Source organism: Zootoca vivipara, chromosome 7 (genome assembly GCF_963506605.1).
Source record: "Zootoca vivipara chromosome 7, rZooViv1.1, whole genome shotgun sequence".
Classification (NCBI taxonomy): Eukaryota; Metazoa; Chordata; class Lepidosauria; order Squamata; family Lacertidae; genus Zootoca; species Zootoca vivipara.
In genome coordinates, this window is record NC_083282.1 from 49,002,898 (window position 1) to 49,023,504 (window position 20,607).

General features: G+C 43.9%; 1 protein-coding gene across 2 annotated transcripts in view; it reads right to left on the reverse strand.

The window, feature by feature from the left end:
• ELAPOR1 (endosome-lysosome associated apoptosis and autophagy regulator 1) overlaps positions 1 to 20,607 on the reverse strand; it is a 62,413-nt gene that overhangs the window by 2,208 nt on the left and 39,598 nt on the right. The window contains exons 4-22 of one of the 2 annotated variants that reach the window (XM_035122592.2): positions 20,151 to 20,298; positions 19,123 to 19,203; positions 18,871 to 18,976; positions 18,578 to 18,727; positions 16,252 to 16,340; positions 15,138 to 15,315; positions 14,150 to 14,278; positions 13,705 to 13,795; positions 13,121 to 13,226; positions 12,145 to 12,282; positions 11,658 to 11,915; positions 10,676 to 10,849; positions 7,900 to 8,080; positions 6,852 to 6,948; positions 5,753 to 5,854; positions 4,246 to 4,372; positions 3,462 to 3,640; positions 1,950 to 2,115; positions 1,226 to 1,306 (exon numbers count right to left, since the gene is read on the reverse strand). In XM_035122592.2, coding sequence (XP_034978483.1) covers positions 1,226 to 1,306; positions 1,950 to 2,115; positions 3,462 to 3,640; positions 4,246 to 4,372; positions 5,753 to 5,854; positions 6,852 to 6,948; positions 7,900 to 8,080; positions 10,676 to 10,849; positions 11,658 to 11,915; positions 12,145 to 12,282; positions 13,121 to 13,226; positions 13,705 to 13,795; positions 14,150 to 14,278; positions 15,138 to 15,315; positions 16,252 to 16,340; positions 18,578 to 18,727; positions 18,871 to 18,976; positions 19,123 to 19,203; positions 20,151 to 20,298 — 2,581 coding nt within the window. The remainder of the gene's footprint in view (positions 1 to 1,225; positions 1,307 to 1,949; positions 2,116 to 3,461; positions 3,641 to 4,245; positions 4,373 to 5,752; positions 5,855 to 6,851; positions 6,949 to 7,899; positions 8,081 to 10,675; positions 10,850 to 11,657; positions 11,916 to 12,144; positions 12,283 to 13,120; positions 13,227 to 13,704; positions 13,796 to 14,149; positions 14,279 to 15,137; positions 15,316 to 16,251; positions 16,341 to 18,577; positions 18,728 to 18,870; positions 18,977 to 19,122; positions 19,204 to 20,150; positions 20,299 to 20,607) is intronic. The other variant, XM_035122591.2, reaches the window with a different exon arrangement.

Consider the following 20,607-nt stretch of genomic DNA (forward strand, 5'->3'; position numbering starts at 1 on the left):
CTTCTGACCCTGTCAGGATGGCTATTGTAGGGAAACACAGCGCTACATAAGTGCTATATGGAACCACAATTTTAATTCTACTTCCAGCTGACTGCAAAAAGCAACGTCTCTGCAGTGCTTAAGGACCTTAGCATAGAAGCAACCTGTGCTGGATAGCAGTGCATTCAGAAGAGACAGTTGGTGGGGAGGTGAGGGTTGTCACTGAGCCTTGTGGGAGCCACTCAGCAGCCAGCACCCAGAGAGGACTGAATTCGGAAGGATCAGCAGAGCCTGTGGATAGGGTGCTGGACATGGTTCAAACCCCACTTCTGCAATAACCTCACCAGCAGCTTTGTGCAAAACAATTATTTCAGCCTCCATCTGCAAAATGGGGATAACAGTGATTGCAGCAGTTGCATCATGCTGGTTGTGAGGATAAGGAACTATTACGTTGCAACTAGAAATATATGCTAACAGCTGAATATTCATAACCTCTTGATTAAAGATCCTAATTCAAGCAAAGCAAGCCTGTACACATGATAATTCGCCAACATTTTAACAGAATGTATTTACTGTGGTGGGGGGAATAACTTTTGGGTCACAAGCAGAAAGGCCCAGTTTGCTTGTAATTTGCAGGGGAGTGGAGAAAACCCACCCACACTCTGTGCACAGTGTTCAGTTCATAATTTATTCCAGACATGGCATTTGAACCCCATAGGCCGAGATTTCCATGGCTCTGTCTTGGTTCTCCCCAGCTCCATCAAGTCAGAGCAGCCCTGGTTCTGGCTCTCAAAAGATGAAACTGAGCAAAAGGCAGACAGATATGTGACACAGAGCCAGTCATACATGATTCTGGACAGCACAATGAGCAGCAGCTACTTGTTCCAGAGACAAACCAGGGCTCAAGGACCTTTCTGGGTAAGTTTATGATCCTACACTTGCATGCTGAATTAACACCCATTGGTGTGTCTCCAGCATACAATGGGCCTCCTTGCCTTCCTCCTCCAAAATAAAGGTTGTGGCACCATCCCCCTTTGGGAAAGGAGAGGCTGCAGCTGTAGAAAGCTGGCAGCGTGGCTTGGATTTCCCAAGAATACCATACCACGCTGGGTCCCAGTCAGATGTCACTAGGCCATATTGTCATCCCATCCAATGCCATTTGGTTGCTATACACCCTCAGTCAGCTGGCTTGTTTTTAGACACAGGGGACACAAGACAATACCATCTATATTTGGTCTCTATCTACCTGGAAGACTCCTCCTCTTAGCTTATTGAGAACAGACCTACACACAGACTCCTGCCATGCCTGACTGTACCTAAGAGAAGCCTACAGGAAAACAAATAGCCACATTAGGGGGGGCAGGGATAAAATGAAAAATAAAAGCAGTGCACCATTAACTAGAACATCAGTTAGTAGAATAGGAAACACAGCAGCACATGAATATAGACTCTGAGGCTGGAGAAAGCTCACAGATCTAGGATGAGGATGTTACTGTAGTAATGACTTTTGATTGGTCCCTGGCCTGTAGCATCCTGGAAGGGTTAGCTGTGTTTAATGTATTTGATTGGAGAGAAAGTGTCCTTTTCCTTTTGCTACTCATCTCTGCCAATATTTTAACAGGATAGAGGAGGAGAATGAAGCTTTAATCACACTTCTCCCTCCCCCTCCAACCCCCCCCCCTACTACAACCTGGGTCTTGCACAGTCAGCAGCCCATGCTAGAGATCATTAGTTCAAAAAATCAAAGGATAGTGACTACTAGAGAAAGGCACACCCCCACACACACACCTCAGGGATACTATACATATTAAGTGAATTGGGAAGCTGTCTATTCAGATGTGGCCTCACAAGTTCAACATGACATGTTAGACATCTGTCAGGTTAGATAAACATTGGAGCCAAGCCCAAGGCCTCTGTTGCTTCATTCTGGCGCATTACACATGCAGGCTGGGTCTCACAAAGCACCTTACCTTTGTGGTGAAAGCCCTTATTTTGCCAAAGAGAGAATTCTTGCTTGTGAATATCAGGTCATCCTCTGCATCTTCCCCCTCCATAATGGCACAACTGTCAGCAGCTGGCAGCTCACTGTCCTTGGCACTGGAATTCATCACCAGCTTGGAATATTTATACTCCAACCTTCAAAGATATAAGACAGACATAGAGAAAGCCAGATGGATGAGGGATGAATAGAGTTTGGGTCCCAAAAATGGGACTTGCCGGGGGGGGGATCACTTTAAAATCTGGAGATGCTAAGCCCTGCTTCAGGCCACATGAAAGCTGACTGTTACAGGTAGAAAAAGAAATGTTTTGGTACACCCAAACAAGCACATGCAATCATACACATTCACAATCTAAAGGATTTATTTGCTTAATTATGCATGCACTGCAAAGGTGGGATATTTTCCCTCTTGGAGAAAATTCAAAAGGAGCTTGAATTTCAGTTTCTCCAAAGAGGAAACAATTCTGCCTCCCTTCTTCTCAGAATATTCAGCTGCTGATCTTTGCCAGCAAACATTTCAGAGTCCCATCTGCTGCTTGGAAGTGGAGACCTCTGCTGATAAGTAAGCTGTGAAGGTCTCCATTTCAAGTGGTGGTGGAATTAGTGTCCTCTCTGCCAGCAGATACTTTCGCATGTAAGCAACCAAAGGGGACACTTACCATAGCATGAATCCACTGGCAGCAGTTACATTCAAGCAACAGTAGACCTGATTCCCAGTAGCTGTTGAGAAACTGGTGGGTAAGAAACACTCTTCATTGAAGAGGTTTCATCACAACTACAGCTGGAATTGGATCACTGCTCAGCAAACCCCACTCAATATTTGCTGGTAATGCCACCAGCTTTTTCTAGTGCATATGCTGGGAAACTAATTCACAGGATCCATCGGCAAGTTTTGTAGCAATATGGTCAAGGGGTGACTCATAAAGGGTTGTGGCTTGTGAAAAGTCATAGGCACTCCTGGCCAGTCAGCAACCCTGTAACTACACAATGCTGACCTAATGCCCTGTGTCTCATATTGCCCACCAGTAAAGAATGGGGGGGTCCTTCCCCTATATATCACGGCCTGTATGAAGCAGTCTCATTTCACAAGTTGCACCCTTTTCACAAGGTGCTACTGAACAGGGCTATGGATGCACTGTTTATGAGTGTGTTAAAGTTGCATGCACTTAACACTTCTGGAAAATAAAAAACTGGTTTGTTTTTGGTGGGGCTTTCTTGCATTTTAGGCATGGAAGGATAGGCAGGGTTAAGAATGGGGTGATAAGAAGGGAAACTGGGGAAGGCGAGAATGCCACCACTGACATGTAACAATGTATAAAAGATAGACATATTATTGAAGAGCTTGTTATCTTTGAACACAGGCTCACACCTATTTGCTTCTGCTGTGCTGTTCAAGGTTGCCATCTGAAAAAGGTCTTGGGCAGCTATGAAGAAAGAAGCAAGCAAGCAAGCATAATGGGCAGCAACAGAAGTAGCTACTCACTTCTGGTTTTTCTTCCAGAAGTAGCAAGTCATTGCAGTCAGCAGGATAGCAGCACAAGTCCCCGCCGAGATGCCCACTTTGAGCCAGAAGTCCATGGCTTTGCAAATGCTGACTTTTTGATCTGGGAGCAAAATGCCCCCCGAACACAGCTTGGGCTCCCTCCATACATACGTGGTTCTCTGTGGAAGGAAAAGCAGGCATGGCCTTCTTTTAATCACATGCAGTCGCAGGTCATGCTGCATTTTTGTACTCTTTTTGATGTCGATGGTCTTACTGTACATTTCTGTTTTACCCTGTAGCACTTAGGAGAGATTTTACGCTAAGCTATTTAGAAATGGTTTTCAGGGAAATAAACTGAAACCAATATAGAAATGTAGTGTTGACGCCACCTTACAGATTTGAAGCAACAATAATAGTTGTACCACCACCACTTTAGAGGGACCTTGAAGGAACATACCGGTAATCCTCTTATCAAAAATAAATCGGTACATCATTGCTGAACCTGCTGCTGAAGCAGCGGTTTATTGTTGTGAAATCAGTGGAACTGACTTCAGGTAAGCATGTTTAAGATCAGACAGTATGGCTTTGTGACAACTCGGGGGGGGGGGGATTGTGTATTTCAATTTGGTGTCTCTGCCTGTCCTAACGGGCATGTTCACTAAATGATCATTGGGCTGCCGTAGCTGTCGATGACTTGTTTTAATGTTCATATAATAGTCACAAAAATGGGCAGCTCTCAGGCCCTGAAGATAAGAACTCAAAAGAAGCCATTCTGAGTTCCTACCTGAATCCCTCCAACACAGGCGCTGATGATAGCATGGTAGTCATCTGCAGAACAGAGGGGGCAGGCTTCAACCGTCTCCCACAAGAAATGGAAAGTGCATCCGTCACAGGTTCCTTCAGGGCACTTGCTGTTTGAAAAATTATAAAGATGCCATCTGAGCCTAAGCAGTGGCTCACCTCATGACATAGCTGTTGTGGGTGTCAGACATGACCCTGTCCCAGAACTGCCACAAAAGAGTCTGTCACCAGTGACTCCAGGGAACCAAAGCCATGCCTCATGTACGTAGCGCATGAACTCTGCTGCATGGAACACTTGTTCTTGCTGTAAATGCTATTTCTTTCATAGATGCCAATAGGTCTTAGGCATTTCCTGCATCTGAGTTACACAGACCCCTTGGTCTGATGTTCATGAAAGAATTTAAACCCTGGAAGGTTATGATTAAAGAGGTACCTCTGGGTTGGTATGTGAAGGAACGGATATGGCAAAGCTTATGCCGATAGGTTAGGTCTGTAAATGTAAATGAGACCAAACTGGGTTCTAGAAGAGTGTCACAGTGCTAAACGACATATAAAGTTGGTGGCGTATGAATGCAACTTGGCCTCTTTACACTTTTTGCCAAAAAAATAGCTACATCTCCCAAACCAGACTGGGACCATAGTGCAGCACAATAAGATAGTTTTAGTATTCCTCCCCGTACCATTTTCCGAATGAAAATAACTCCACAGCAGGAAAATCATATGCACATTTCTATGATTTTCCCTGCCTCAGCAACAGCAGCCTTTGGGGAAATGCCATTGGGAGTGCCATTGGGGAAATAGTGCAGAGTGGAAAGGGTCAATGTTAACACAACTTCATCTTGTGCTATAGCCTGACCCAGGCGGGAGCTGTTATAGCTACTATTTGGAGGGGTGGGGAGAAAGCTTTAAGCAATGGAGATGCTTTTGTGCATCTTTTAGTTTTGCCTTTAGAAGGGTTGTGAACACAGGAAGCTACCTAGTGCAATGTCTGACCTCCAGCCGCTCAGTATTGTTTATGTTGTCTGGAAGAGGCTCTCCAGGATTTCAGACGGGACATTCTCAGCCCTATCAGGAGATGCCAGGGACTGAACTAGAGACCTTTGGCATGCAAAGCAGATGCTCTTCCACTGAGCTACAGTCTTTGCTAAATCATTATTCCTCAGTTCTCATTTAAAAAAGCAACTATTAAAATGCATAAACAAACAAGTGGCACCTCAAAAAAAATTGGGAAAAGATGAGCAGCCAGCTTGAAACATAGGAGTCGACAAAACTGAAATATAAATTACAACTAGAATTGGAAGCAAGTACACCCAGTACGGAAGTAAGTGCTGTTCTCAGTGTGACTATTTTTACAGCATTGAGAGCATTTATATATACAGTATATATTTTCTCCACCAATTTCCAGTTTTTGCCCCACTGCAGAGTTTGGAGCAGAATGTAGTTTTAGCAGGACGCACCTGCTATTGAGACTGACTAACCTTTGAACTTACCTCGGCACAGAGAGCACTCCAGAATGGGGTTTTAGAGGATCACATCTCACTCTAATGGCAGTAGCTCTCCCAGCACTACAAGTCTGAGTCACATCACTGGATCTGCAACATATATGCATGTTATGAAATCCCTGATAAAGCTGAAGGCCCTGTCATTTACGAGGCTTCAAAGTACTAGCATTTCTCACTAATACAGTTGCCACTCGGGGGCAACACAATGCTGTATCTCCCTTCTTTCTAGCATGTTTTCATACTTTTAAAAAGTGGGAAACGCTTAAGGCACGTGTACTGGATCATTTTTCTTTTTCATACAAAGGACTGCTGCACAGCAGTACAAATGGCAGCAAAAAAGGAAATCTGGCCCAAGGAAGAGGAAAAGGGAGGACAAATCACAAGGATAAATTTTCCCAGGGTGTGGGAATACTAAAGGTTTATTGCAAATTTCATTCAAATTAAGCATAGGAATGCATTGAAAAGTAGCATCCAAAAAATGATCCAACTTCCTTCTCACACATTCAAGTCCCACCTGCCAGAGGCTAGAGATGAGCTGAGAAGAAGGCGGGGAGAAAGGATGCCAAACGGGTTCTGCAGAATCAAAGCCACTCCTGCTGGTAACAGCAGTAATACTGTGGCTGGTTCACGTGCAAATAATCAGGACAAGGGCAATGCAATAAATGAAAAACCAGTCATAAAGCCAGTTTGAAAAATCCTGGATCAAAACAGCGGTAGTAGTGGAATGACTATAGGCCGGCGAATGAACTGTGTAGCTCATGAGCAAGCAAGAAGCAGCGGTCCCCGAAACCTTCCAGAGAATGATTTGACACAAGAGCACTCTCTCCTCCTGTGGTTTCTAGAAACTGGTATTCAGAAGTATTGTGGAGGCAGAGCATAGCCATCACAACTAGTAGCCATTGATAGCTTTATCCCTTCATGAATTTTTTCAATCCTCTTTGGAAGGTTCCAGGATGCCAAAGCCCCCAAATTCCCCGTGATGCTGAAATACTAAACATGTTCCAAGACACATTAATAACCTAGAGTTTTCCACAGAAGAAAACTGCTAAAACTGCCTTCACCTATGTTTGGCAGTCTTGTAGCTTACCTGTAAAAAAATATTATATCCGGTAAGCCCACATTCTCTGCAGGGAAATAGTCGGGAAAAGAAGTGATGTTGTCCAGAGTGGTCTCCCTTGTTACTCCTATAAGTTAGAAGGAAACCAGTAAGAAGGACACTGCACTGAGAAGACAGTGGCCGCTCCCAGGAACACCCCTCTCCCAATACTGACTGCGCTAAAGAGCTTCACAGAGGAGAATCCCATTTCAATTCTCTCTTCACTGCTTCCAGAAAATAGGCTTGTCTTGTTCATTGCTTTCCTCACAAATGCTGATCAGGGTAGTAGAAACAAGTGAGGCCTTTTGTACTTTTGGTTAGGCTCTGTTAGTGTGTAAGAGTGACCCAAGTTCAGCTATTGGATTGCCAGGTCTTGAAAAAAATAAAAATAAAATGACAATATATAAAATAAAACTAAATTGCCAATTCCTGAAAATAAAATACACTTTCTTTTATGGGCCTGGAGGTGGTGCCAGTGATTTGAGGTAGAATGGAACCCAGTGCAAAAATAAAATAAAATATGTATTTCTCTAGCTATACACTTTAAAAAAAACAGCAAAAATTGGGAATGACTTTGCCTCCTTTGCTTTCCTGGGACCTGGACAGAAAGCAAAAAACACAGCTGAGGAGTGGGGAACTAAAGTTTAGTGGTACTGAATAGTGTAGGGTTTTCATCAAAGTTGCCTATGTTTTAGATGAAGGAGCACACTGAACTCACTACTTTTCCATTCAGTTGTTTGACAGTGGAATAGACTCCCTCGGGACATGATGGACTCTCCTTCATTGGAGGTTTTTAAACAGATGTTGGATAGCCATCAGTCAGGGATTCCTTAGCTGTAATTCCTACTTTGCAGGGAGTTGAGCTAGACAACTCTTTGGGTACCTTCCAGCTCTATGATTCTATGATTTATCTAGAAGGCATAATCAGGGGTGTTCCTGTCACCTGAATCAGCGCATGCAACTCTCCCAAAAGCCTCTATCAAACAGCAACCAGAGTCCTCTGTTCAAAGCACAGACTTATGCTCCCTGTAAGTCTCACCTACAAAGCGGTCTGCCAGGCTCACGGGTTGTGAAGACACCACTGATTTGTAAGCCATGACATCAGAGGGGACAATGATGGACTGGCACACATAGGAGGAAGTTGATTTGGAGAACTCTGTCTCTTTGCCCAGGATGTGCATCTCTGTGACATTATCCGTGCAGGTTGCCATCTTCCTTCCCTTCAGAGATTTGCGGGGGGGGGGGGGTAGAGAGAGAGAGAGAGTTGGCTGGATCCTTGTCTTTATAAAACCTGAAGTTCTTTTTAAAAGATCCGGAGTAGACCTTGGAGGAGGCCACCGGCCTACAATTTGCGAAAAAGGTGAAATACCTAGGGGTGAATCTAACTGCGAAAAATTTGGATTTATACAAAAATAATTATGTGAAAGTTTGGAATGAGATTAAGAGGGAGGTCGAAAGATGGTCGGATTTAAAATTGTCCTTGTCAGGAAGAATATCAGTTGTGAAAATGAATGTATTGCCAAGAATGCTGTTTTTGTTTCAAACGTTGCCAATTATAGATAAGGTGGATTGTTTTAAAGAGTGGCAGAAGGCGTTATCTAAGTTTATATGGCAAGGGAAAAAACCGAGAATCAAATATAAATTGTTAACAGACAGTAAAGAGAGAGGAGGTTTTTCTCTGCCAGATCTTGGGATTTATTATGAAGCTGCCGCTTTTTGTTGGTTGAAAGATTGGTGTTTACTAGAGAATACAGATGTTTTAGATTTGGAAGGATTTAATAATGCTTATGGATGGCATGCATATCTATGGTATGACAAGGTCAAGAATCATAAAAGTTTTAAAAATCATGTAATTAGAAAATCATTGTTGAAGGTGTGGATTAAATATAAAGATTTATTAGAGAGGAGAACACCCCTGTGGATTTCACCACTGGAAGCTAAGGCTCATAAAAAATTGACTACGGAGGCCAGGTGGCCCAAATATAGAGATATCTTGGTGGAGGAAGGAGGCCAGTTAAAGTTAAAAACGTATGAACAGTTAAGAAGTAAGGTAGATGACTGGCTCCAATACCACCAGATAAATGAAATGTACAAGCTAGATAAGAAAAATGGTTTTTCACAGGAAAAATCCAAGCTGGAAACAGAACTGCTAGATCCAAAGACAAAGAATCTTTCCAGAATGTACAATCTGCTACTGCAGTGGCATACGAAAGATGAACAAACAAAAAAGGTAATGATAGATTGGGCAAAAGATGTGGGACATAACATTATGATGGAGGATTGGGAAAGGTTATGGAAAAAGAATATGAAATTTACGGCATGCACGGTTTTGAGAGAAAATATGATGAAAATGATGTATAGATGGTATTTGACCCCAGCAAAACTTGCAAAGATGTACCATAACCAGGATAATAAATGTTGGAAATGTAAGGAGGCAATAGGAACGTTTTATCATATGTGGTGGACGTGCCCATTAGTAAAGGACTTCTGGGAAAAGATTTATAATGAATTGAAAAGAGTCTTTAAGACTACGTTTATTAAGAAACCAGAGTCCTTTCTTCTGGGCATAATGGGAAGAGAATTACCTAACAAAGATTGGAATTTGTTTTTGTATGCCACGACTGCGGCAAGAGTGTTACTAGCAAAGTACTGGAAGACATCTGAGTTACCTACAGTGGAGGAATGGCAGATGAAAATGTTGGACTATATGGAACTTGCTGACCTGACCGGGAAACTACGCGACCGGGGAGACGAGAAGCTGCAAGAAGACTGGAAGAAATTTAGAATATACGTTAAGAAGTATTGTAACTTAGACATTTGAAGGGGATTTTAAGCAATTATATAGGTTGCAGATTATGAAACAGGAGATTTGGGGGGGGGGAAATGAAACCTGTAAAGTGGAGCTGATATTGGAACCGTTAAAAAGGGGGCTCGAGGGGGTCCAATAAGGAATTAAGAAATTTAAAATTAGGAAATTTTATTGTTATTATTGTTCTTTTTCTCATCTGTGTATGTATATCTTTTTTATGTTCTTATTTTATGTTATATTTTGGATGTGGACATACGGACTCGGAAGTAAGATAGTCATGATTGTCTTTATTCGTTGTTTTGTAATTTGAAAAATCTAATAAAAAATATTAAAAAAAAAAAAAGATCCGGAGTAAGAGGACTCAGATGAACCCACCCTAAGCAATGAAAGCACGGGGAGGGTTGCAAAGCCTAGCACCAGTGCCTCTGACCACTGCATTTTCCATTACCCACGCATGTTGGAAGGGCGTCTATTTGTGTATCAGTGTATATGCGTAGAGCTCCCACATATAACGGGAGTGGGGAGTCTGGGACGAACGGACCCTGCTTTGCATGGAGAAGCTCTATGTACACACAGAGAGCCTTTTCCAAAGAGTTCTGTATGCATAGGTAGGGGGTGTGGTCACCAGGTGCCATTGGCGGTGAGGATAAATCAATGATGCTGTGACACACACAGAGAGACACACACACTTTCAATGCACAGGGATCTATTAATACCCATCCTTTCACAGGAGAGAAGGGCAGTTGCATCACGATAATAAAATGCTTCCCTTAAGTTACAGATAAGGGACCTTCAAGAATTTGAGCTGATTTGTTGCGGTGGCTCAGCTAGAGTAGCCAGAAGGATGGGATTCTGCTAAGGAAACGTTCTGCGGCTGCGGGGTGAGCATGGGTGCCTAGAAACTCTCCACACCATAAGGGTGATTGCAGGCACTCAACATGTAACTCTCACATGTTGGGGCCCTGCATAGAGGATGGGCTTCTCAGAAGCCTCGCCACGTACTTACATGATTCCCACAGAGGCTGATGTTGAAGTGGTGAAAATACTTTAGCCCTTTGGTGGTAAAACTGGGCCCCACCAAAAAGGATGTGCTATTAGACAGTGCTGAGAAGTCATACTCCAGAGTCCTGCCGTCCGCGATGACTGAGAGGTGACAGTCACTGTAACAAAGAGAATGGATCTGGGGAGCAGAACATTTTTTTACAGTCAATTTATTTCCTCATAGAGGAGCTCAGAAATTGTCAACGTCTCCAGCGGCATGTAAAACCCAAGTTTACTCTGACAGGAAGGGGCCCAAATGTGGCTGATTATTCTCAAGCCGTCCAGGTTTATAGTGCTCCAGAATCCCATAAGCTTCTGTTCACAGGAATCTCACTTGCCAATTTCCACCAGGGAACCATGTGGATAATTACACAAAACAGAGTATGTGGAGATGAACTGCTTAGCTGTTTTGTGCCATTTCCATTTTGGCAGGAAATAATTTAATATTTCTGAGGAAAGACAAGCTTGGGGTTTTTTTAAAAAGCAAAACTCTGGGATGATTTGGTAAGGGAAGAATCCCTTTCAGTCTACAGGTTCCATGTTTTCAATAAGAAAAAAGCAAAAGTTTGTTAAGACAAAGTTTTCAGTTATATTTCTTCTTCTTCTTTTTTAAGGATCTGGCCTCATGCATACCATGTGAGGGGACAGTCTTTGATGACGGGGTGGGATCTTGCCTGCCACTTCAAGTGGAACCCTCTCCGGCCAATAGATCTGCTGCAATTTCTCGTGCATGCAGATTTTGTCTGTAATTTTGGATGGGGCGGTGTACTAATAAATACTAATACTAACACTAACACTTATATTAATGGTAATATATTGATACTGCCCTACTGCTGCTTTTAATGGATAGCCCTCTGCCAACTAAATTTATAAACTTAATGGGGCACTTTTATTTAGATCATTGCAAATTGGCCAGAAACGATGGGCAGAAAGGAGGACAATATTACCGGGTTGTTTTTTGTGCCGGGGCCACAAGGGATGCAGGCCTGGCTGCCGTAGGGCTGGTGAGCTTTCAGGTACGTGTTTGCTGCACACGGATAGCAGCCCCCAGAGCTTCTGTCAATGTAGTGGCCGTGTGGGCAGGAAGTACAGGACGAGCCCGAGGATTCCAGAGCGCACACCCGGCAGTATGACGCTACGCCTTCAATGACGTTGGTCACATTGATAGAGTACAGCTTGGCAACATCGTTGGTGTATTTTCTTCCCTAGAACAAAACACAGAAAGTGCTCAGAGGGTCTTGGAGAGGTAGAAGTGTTTGATAAAGGGAAGGTGGGATGCTGAGGATGAGGATGGTGTGCCTATTCCTTGCTGGGACATCTTTGATTAGCAAGACAGTGGAGTAGCTCTGATTCCTGGCAAGGAACTCCCCATAAAAAGGATAACTGAGGAGCTGGCTGTGAACAGAAGGTTCCCCAGGAAGTGATAGTCCCTACCGGCTCATGATATGCTGTTCTTTGGAAGGCCCACGTGAAGCTCATGGTGGCGTTCTTTTCAATGATGTAGGTGTAGGATTGCTTTCCCTTCGAGCCAATCCAGGTTTCCACAGGGGTGTTGGTTCTGGAATTGACACCCTACCAGAGATAAAGCAGGGGCCTAGTGAGTAAAGAGCAAGCAACACTTTCTACCTAAATAATTCTTTATTACAGATACAGTTATTTCCGTAACTTGAGTATAAGCAGGGGAATCATGCCAGGCAGATTGTGAGAGCCTTGGAATAGCCAACTGAAAAGGAGCAGAGGTGGAGCATTAGTGGGAAGGAAGCAGTTAAGAGGAAAGACGACACTGAAGTTGGGGAAGAGAGGCTACAGTGACTAGGAGAGATTTTCATTCACGCCCATTGTAGCCCAAGAGAAGCTGATGTGGGCTGCAGGTCAGAAAGCACAGGAAATTCAGAGCATCATTTGCAAAACCCAATAATACTCATTTATTTTAACATTTTCACAAGTCTTTTTCATTTTGCACTATGTACGATGAGTGACCTTGCTACCTGTCCAAAGTGTACAGTATCTCTGAACAAAATGTTTTTACACTGTTTTTATTAATAATATTAACGTTATCAACAATGCTGGTTTTTAACATACCAACAGGTGGTATACCTATATTTATTTTTCTCGCCGCCATGGTGGCATTTTGACACAGAGTCCTCACAGAGCTGTAACTACAGGATGCAGGTGGGCTATTGTTCCTTTGAAAATATCCCCATAGAAACATATATATTTTGGGTGAAAGTTTCCAGAATTGGGAAACAGCCAAGAGATTTGCCTCTTTTTCTAAAGGCATCAACTACAGAGGAAGAAGGGGCATGCGTCTTCCACATCCTGTTATACCTTGGGAACACAAAACCCCAAGGCAAACCAAGCAAGAGAAAGCTTATTCACTTTGGAGAGGGAAGAAGCTGGATCAACTTACCACCATGAAATAAAGCTCACAACTCATACTGCAGATCGTTTCAAAGACGAATGTGATTCTTGCAATCTCTTTACTTTCGGAGTCCTCCATCACCGATTGTGGGGAACTGCAAGAGAGCAAGCAAAATTCAGGGGGCATCTATTTGCTCAAGGTCTTGGTGAAAACAGAGCAAGGACAGGAGATGGGAGCAGGAATGTCTGGGGACAGACCACCTCAATTAGCAAGGCTTACTTCAGCAAGCCATGAATCTGAATGTTTCCCTCAGCATGCTCTTGTTTGGAACACACCTGAAGAATCTGAGGGTGGCTGGTCCAATAAAACAGCATTCCAGTCACACGCATACATTTGCCAGGACATGGCAAAAAGCAGGCAGCTGCTGAGAGCTGCTGAAAAGCCAACTCATTCCCTCATTCATTCATTCTTTCTGTTATTGTTCACCAATGAGCATGATGAGTTAAGGATTGTGGAAGAAGTAATGCAAGCAGCACACTCTCAAAGGGGAGAAGGTCCCACTGCTTGGACTCAGTGTTGTTATGCATTTTGGATGCATAGGCTTGCCATCGCCAGCTCAGCCACACACTCACCTGAACCCAGGAATCACCAGTGTCAGTATCATGAAGTCATTGTCAGAGGCTCCTGCTGCTGTGTAGATGTAGTCGCCAGCTACTTCCCACCCTGAAACAACAGACAGAACACCATCTCCATTCAGTGAAAGGGCATTACTTCAGTTGGATATCATTAAATACACAGCTCTATTAACGCTTACATACTTCTCAGAGACATGGGAAGTCCAATTGCCTGAGGCCAGAACTAGACAATTTAGCATGACGGCCGCTGAAAGCAGGCAGCCCCGTGTCACCCCTCTCTTTGATCTGGCAACATCTGACACTACAAGTGGAATGAGCAAGCATCACAGCGCTGTGAACTTCCCCACTGCTTGCAGGGGCAAGAGACCTCACAACATGACAGTGCCCAGCCATGCAAGAACTGCCCCAACGCCTCGGGGTTAATATGTGCCCATGAAGATACCTGCCATTCCCTTATATTCAAAACTGGTTCCACTGAGGACCGTCGTCTCCATGTTTGCTGGCAGCGTGTTCCACCATTTGTATTCAAAGCCTAGAGCTGGTTCAGTCCCAACGGTGCAGTTGATGCAACCTGAGAACAGAAGGAAGCAACTTTACAATGCTGAAGCTCGGGAGGAGGAATGAACTCCCATGTGGAAGGCTGTCACTAGGTGGCTGGTGGGCGCTAGCAGCCCTTTCTGAAACAAAGAATGAGAACAACCTATATAGAGGCAGGCTTGGCAGCAACATACTTCAGAGGTGTGTTCATGCGCATGCCTACTGAACATATACTGCACACTTTTTTAAGGTGGAAAAATCCGCTTGGCTAAGCTTCCCCACTTGATACCAAAGTGGCAAAATGGCCTGGTGAGGTCTAGCCACTATTTTGCGACATCTTGAAATATGCTAGAAAAAAGTGTTTTCCAGCACTTGCACTGCTACCACAAGATAATATTACCTTGCAGGCCTTTACCTGGAGTGTCATTGCATATTGATTCTTCCACTTGAAAAAGTGGTTGGGTAAGCAAACCCTAAGAATAGGCTGGTGGCCGCCTCTGCAAATTACCAATGAATTTCCTGATAGAAGGAGAGTGCCATATCATGCATTTTTGTTGTTGCTGTTTTTAATCAAGTAAGTGACAAAGAGGAGCCAACTGTGTAAGGACAAAGCAGCCAGTTCCATGGTGCTGTATGTATCCCACCCCTCACAACTCTGTTGCCATTAGAAATAATGTGGAATCATGAGCAGTAACAAAGAATAGGAAAATGAAGCGCTCACGTTATGCCACCTTTTTATGCGTAATTAACATCAGCTCCAAATCAATAACTTCAGATTCTCTGCATGCATCCCCACTGACACTGCACAGGTCCCTAATCATTGAAACATTTTAAAGAAAGTAATTCACGTGACAATTTTGCCAGCCAAGAAGGAAAGAACAGAACAGCATTACCAGACCCATTTGAATATGATCCGTATGGGCAGGGCTCACAGGAACTGGTGTTTGTCTTGAAAAAACCAGGATTGCAAGGTGGGCATGTCGTTTTAATGCCAGAAGCAGGCAGTTCTACAGAACCGGGGAGATCCTCACTGCAGATCTTTGGTTCGGCCCACTTATACATTAACTGAGTCTGTTAATATAAGAAAGAGATAAGAGCAAACATTTCTACACTTCAATCCGCAAAAAGCTGTGCAATGCCTAGATATCTCTTTACATAAACAACAATTACACAGGCTCTCTGCCCATGTGCAAAAAGCATTATGAAGATATTCCAGGAAGGAAGCCCCGAGATATTAGCTCCTCTTCCTCTCACCCTCCCGATGTTCTCCTGAGTTCCCTCCCCAAGTTCAGTAATATACTGTCAGTATGGAATGGTCCACATGGGGGTGCTCTTTGCACACAGCAGTGATAAGAAGAGCCTTGCTCGAATTGACCCAACTACCCCAACATTCTGCTTTCACAGTGACCAGCTGCCAGTGCTGGAGTGATACATTTTGCCCCAGAGGGCAGGAGACCCCAAAGTCTGTCACTGCAAGGAATCCTGCACAGGCTTTCTTCTCTGAGGCAGGACACAAGGGGAGAAAGTGTTTCTCCCCTTTGTGCCCCATTTAGGCTTCCTTCTCTTGGTGGTGGCAGCATGATGATGGGAAGACCAAGTTTCTCCCCTTCGTCCCCACACACCACCACCAAGAGAAGGAAGCCTGCAGGTTCCTGCCACATCCCACTGTAGCCACTTCCCTCTTCCCGAGGTAGACAAGGAAGTGAGGCCTTTCCAGGGCCACACACCTCTTCTAATAAGGAGAACCCAGCAGCAGTGGGTTCTGCTTATTAAAAGAGGTGGGTAGGCTTCGCCAGCCATGCCATCTTCAGGGCCTGACACCTTTATATTCCTGCATGCTCAGTGACTCCTTATGTCCCTGCTTATTAAAGCATGCACAATGCTTTGCAGTACGGTCTTTTCCATTAAAGGTAAGCTCTATAGCCATGTGCGTCAAAAAACTAAACAAGAAATTTTCAAAATTTAAACGCCACCATCACAAACAAGGAAATCCAGAAGGTGAATTACCTCTCCATTGGTATCACAGGCTGTATGAGTATAAAAATAATCCTTATCTGTGCAAGCTGGGCGTGGCTTGCATGATGCTGAACCTGGTTCTTTATTGAAAAGAGGAAACAATGGTTAAAACCACGTGAGCATGAAAGAATCAATCTAGCAACATCTCAGCAGGAACTTGAGAAGGGTGCCATGCCCATCTCACACACATGCCCATATTTTATCTCTGCGTAGCAGGTAATAATCACGGCTACCATAAATCTATTCAGTGTATTTAACTGGAGCAATGAGAAGGGCAGTGTGTGCATGTGTGCAGATGTACAGGTCGTTTCAGGCTTCAGTTCCAACATTTGTTCTCCTAGAAATTGTTAGAAGCCATTTGCCTCATATTTGCTTAAGACAACTGAATCTGATGGGAACAAAGAACAAGTTTTTGTATCATGTTAAAGGAGCAGGCAGTTCCCAGCTCTTTTAGGGTAAGAAAAAGTGGCAGCAACTGATGAGAAAATTGCAGGGATTTTGCCGTGAAGATGGAGCATTTTGTCATTAAGTTGAATACTCTCTTCCCCATGTAGGAAAGGCGAAACCCAAGGTCCATTATTTCCCCCTTTAGTTTCCAGCAGCCTAGTAAAATGCTTCAAGCATAAGGTTTTGAAGCTGATCAAGTCAAAGTCTTCCTGCACGACAGCAAACAATCAAAATGCTGCAGTCTGATGTGCCAACTGCTGCCACTTATAGGGGAACAGACAACACTGATACTGCACTCGCCAGATATGATGCAAGCCTGAGATCGTTAAGTCGGTAGAACATGAGACTCTTAATCTCAAGAGGCATGGGTTCAAGCCCCAGGCTGGGCAAAATATTGCTGCATTGCAGGGGGTTGGACTAAATAACCCTTGTGGTCCCTTCCAACTCTACAATTCTGTGATTCCAAGCAACCACAAAGAGGAATGAAACTGCTATAAGCCTGTAATTTGAGAGTAACTTTCCAAGTCTTTCTGCAAGGCAGAGTTCCATAGAACTGAGCAAATTATGCTCAAAGCATGAAGGCACTAACAAAATATACCCCTCATTATGCAGAGAGCAATACATGAGAACGATGCCCCAAATCTAGCTGTGTAAAATTCCTCTAAAAACACAGAACTATGGATCAAAAATCTGCTTGAGACTTAGACCTACTTTCCATGGAGATGGTAAAAATGTGCCTCCAAACCTTCGTTTGGAGAATTCCCTGGAAAAAGCTCAAGATTTCCCCAGTAATTTTCCAAATCTAATATGGATCCAGCCTGGGCTAATTTCTCCACCATTGCTAGTAATCTTGCTTGCCAATTCCCCCCCCCCAAAAAAAAAACTTTCTGAAACTTATCAAATGGCCAGGGAAGAAGGAAAATGGCACCCAAGTGGGCTTGTAAAAGCTGGGGGGGGTCCCCCTATGCTTCCAACTTGCAATAATAAATGCTTCTAAGCATGCCAACACCCTCCAGTGATTCCCAGTGATGAAGGGAATTCAAATAACTGCACTTTTAAATGCCTCGCTATCAATAAGGCAGGAGGAAGTCAAAACAATACTTATTGGTGCTTATGTTAATGGAAACAGCTTAGAAATAGCTTTTGGCAAGGATAGCTAATGGGCTGTCTCCCAGGAGCTCCCATCATCTTTGACCCACTGTCTATGCTGGTTTGGGCTGATTGAGGCTCATCTGGATGGGCACTACACTGGCTACCCCAGGCTTTTGGTTTCATCTTCACTTAACTGTTTTCCCTCCTCTCCCCCTCAATTTCACATGCTTGTGAATGTTACTGGGAGAAAGAAAATGGTGTGTGTGTGTGTGTGTGTGTGATCAGAGGGTTGATGCCAATCATTACAAGCAAAAGCAAAAGCAGTACCCAACACTGCAGACTTATCAAAAGCAGGGGAAAGAACATGGCTACATTATTACATTTTTGAAGAGGAGAAAGGAGAGCAATTGGGTTTTCTTCGTTAGAGCAGGTGCAATGGGTTCTAAGCTGGCAGGAAGGTTTAGGTAGCATATTCAACTGAACTTGGAAGCTGGGCAAACATCTGGGGATATGGGATACTTTTGCTTAGTAAAGCTATGGGAATAGACCATAGCTCAGTGGTACTGCCCTTCCTTGGCTATAGAAGGTCCCAAGTTCAATCCCCAGCATCCCCAAGTAGGGCTGGGAGAGACTCCTGCCTGAAACCCTGGAGAGCCACTGCCAGTCAGTGTAGACAATACTGAGCAAGATGGACTCCATATCAAGGCAGCTTCCTATACTCCAAAGTCATAAATCAGCCTCCTTCATAGGTTTTCTGATAATTAGCTAAGGTGCTTACCTGAGTACATTGCTGGCTCGCACTGGTGGCAGGAAGTAGCTCCTTTGCTGGAGTAGGAGTTTGTTGGGCATGGCTGGCAGAAGGAAGAACCTAATTTGGCTGTGTAGGTGCCTGCCTTGCAGGGAAAGCATTCAGAAGTGAAGGCTACTCCTAGGGAACAGGGGGGGGGGAGGAAAGGGGTGAGGTTGGATAGCAGTGCAAGAGAGGGGAAAAAACCTTTTAGCCGCTGCTGGGCAGAACGACAGCTTGCATAGTGGCATCAGACCCGAGACGTGCACCAACCAAACACAAACCTGTAATCTCAATGTTCCTCACCAACACAGGCTTGGGAGTTTTGGACCACACAGAGAAGGCTGTCGTTCTCCAAAACAGAACATTGTTGCCCTGACTCAGCTCCACCTGCAAATGTTCAAAGCACAGACAGTTCAAGTCCCAGCTGATACTGAAAGGCTGTACTGTTTGGGACTTCAGTACTGGGTCCCAGAAGCACACACAGGTCTCCTTCTCCAAGCCATAGGCACAGTTAAGGAGCTCTGTGCACTTACAGTGTGTGTCTCCCACCCTTTCTCTGTGGTTCTCATCCATCGTGACTCCTCTACAGTTGGCTGGCACTGGTCATTCTGAATCTGCAACAAATGAGAACCTGGGATGAGGGTGCATGGGGTAAATAAGTTGATTTGTAGTAGTAGTAGTCAGCTCAAGATATCACAGTAAAATTAAAATTTTTGCTGCTGGAGGGCAAAACTCTTTTGTAGGACCAAGTTCTAATGCTGGAGTGTAGAGAGAATGTATGCTTAGCTTTAAAGGCTGGAAAGATAGGCTGCTGTAGGTTTCTCTGGGCTCCTACAAAGTACAAGGTAGAGAAAGTGCCCTAACTAATCCTCCAGCAGCGAACCTAGAGCACATTGTTCAGAGATTTTTAAGAAGTTGAATGGTTTTGTGTCCATTTTGGCACTCGAGGCAACCATTCCTGTATCTAACCACTTTCTTAAAGCAATGTAGAGGAAGAGCCACTTCCATGAAAGAAATTGTGATAAAATGCACCTCAATACACTTCAGAGTTGTTAAGTTATCTGAAGTGCACTTTAAAGAACACAGCGGTATATGTTAATGGCCCTGGAGATGGTATAAATGTTGGAAAAGTCTTCTTGGCTACTGTATTGTAGTGAATAGGGAGGAGAGGAGATGCCAAAGTAATAATGCTGTTGTTGTAAATGAGCATCATTATCTTTGAAGTGCAAAAGAAGGGAAACCACTGTATCTTGAAAGGACTGCAAAAATAACTGCTGCCAAAATTCATTTGTCGCCGGATGAAGTCCAAGAAGGAACAGTTCAATGGGAGGCTAAATGAATTGCCAGCAACACAAAAATGAACCCCCTCCCGTTTTCTGGTTTAAATACCAGGAATCCTTGTCCTTGACTGCAACAAGATGCAACATCCATTTTTCAGATAGGCCCAGAAAGTGAAAACTAGTGCAGAGGTGGTCGTATAGGTAAAGACAGTGCCCAGAAGAAATCCTCCCTCACTTTGCATGCAATATTAGCAAGGTGGATTGAGTTATAGGAAACATACAAAGAACTCAAAGACGATGCTGCTGTCTTGGTAGATGTACTCAAAGGAGACGGTGCCAGATTGCTTCAGATTAACAGCATACACCAGAGTGGCTGTGCACTCATCTGTGTTGGAGGCAATGTAATCTCCCTTAAGACTCCACGTTGACCTGGAACAGAACAAAGGGAAAAGCCCAGCTGTTAAGGGAGTGCTACTGTACAGTTCCAGAGAACAGACACTCCCTAAACATTACAAGAGTTACATTAACAGGAGAGATGGGTAAGAAAGCTAAAAGAACAAATGCCAGATGTTACGTCGCCACTGAAATATGGGTGTAATATTTATGAAGGATTTGTTCCACCGTTGTAGCTAATATACAAAATTGCCCAGAAACTGCCTGATCTCCAGATAAGTCTGTGCCAGGTTTGATTTTATCTGGAGATCAACAACACTTAAGCAGGCTGCACTTAGTTGAGTC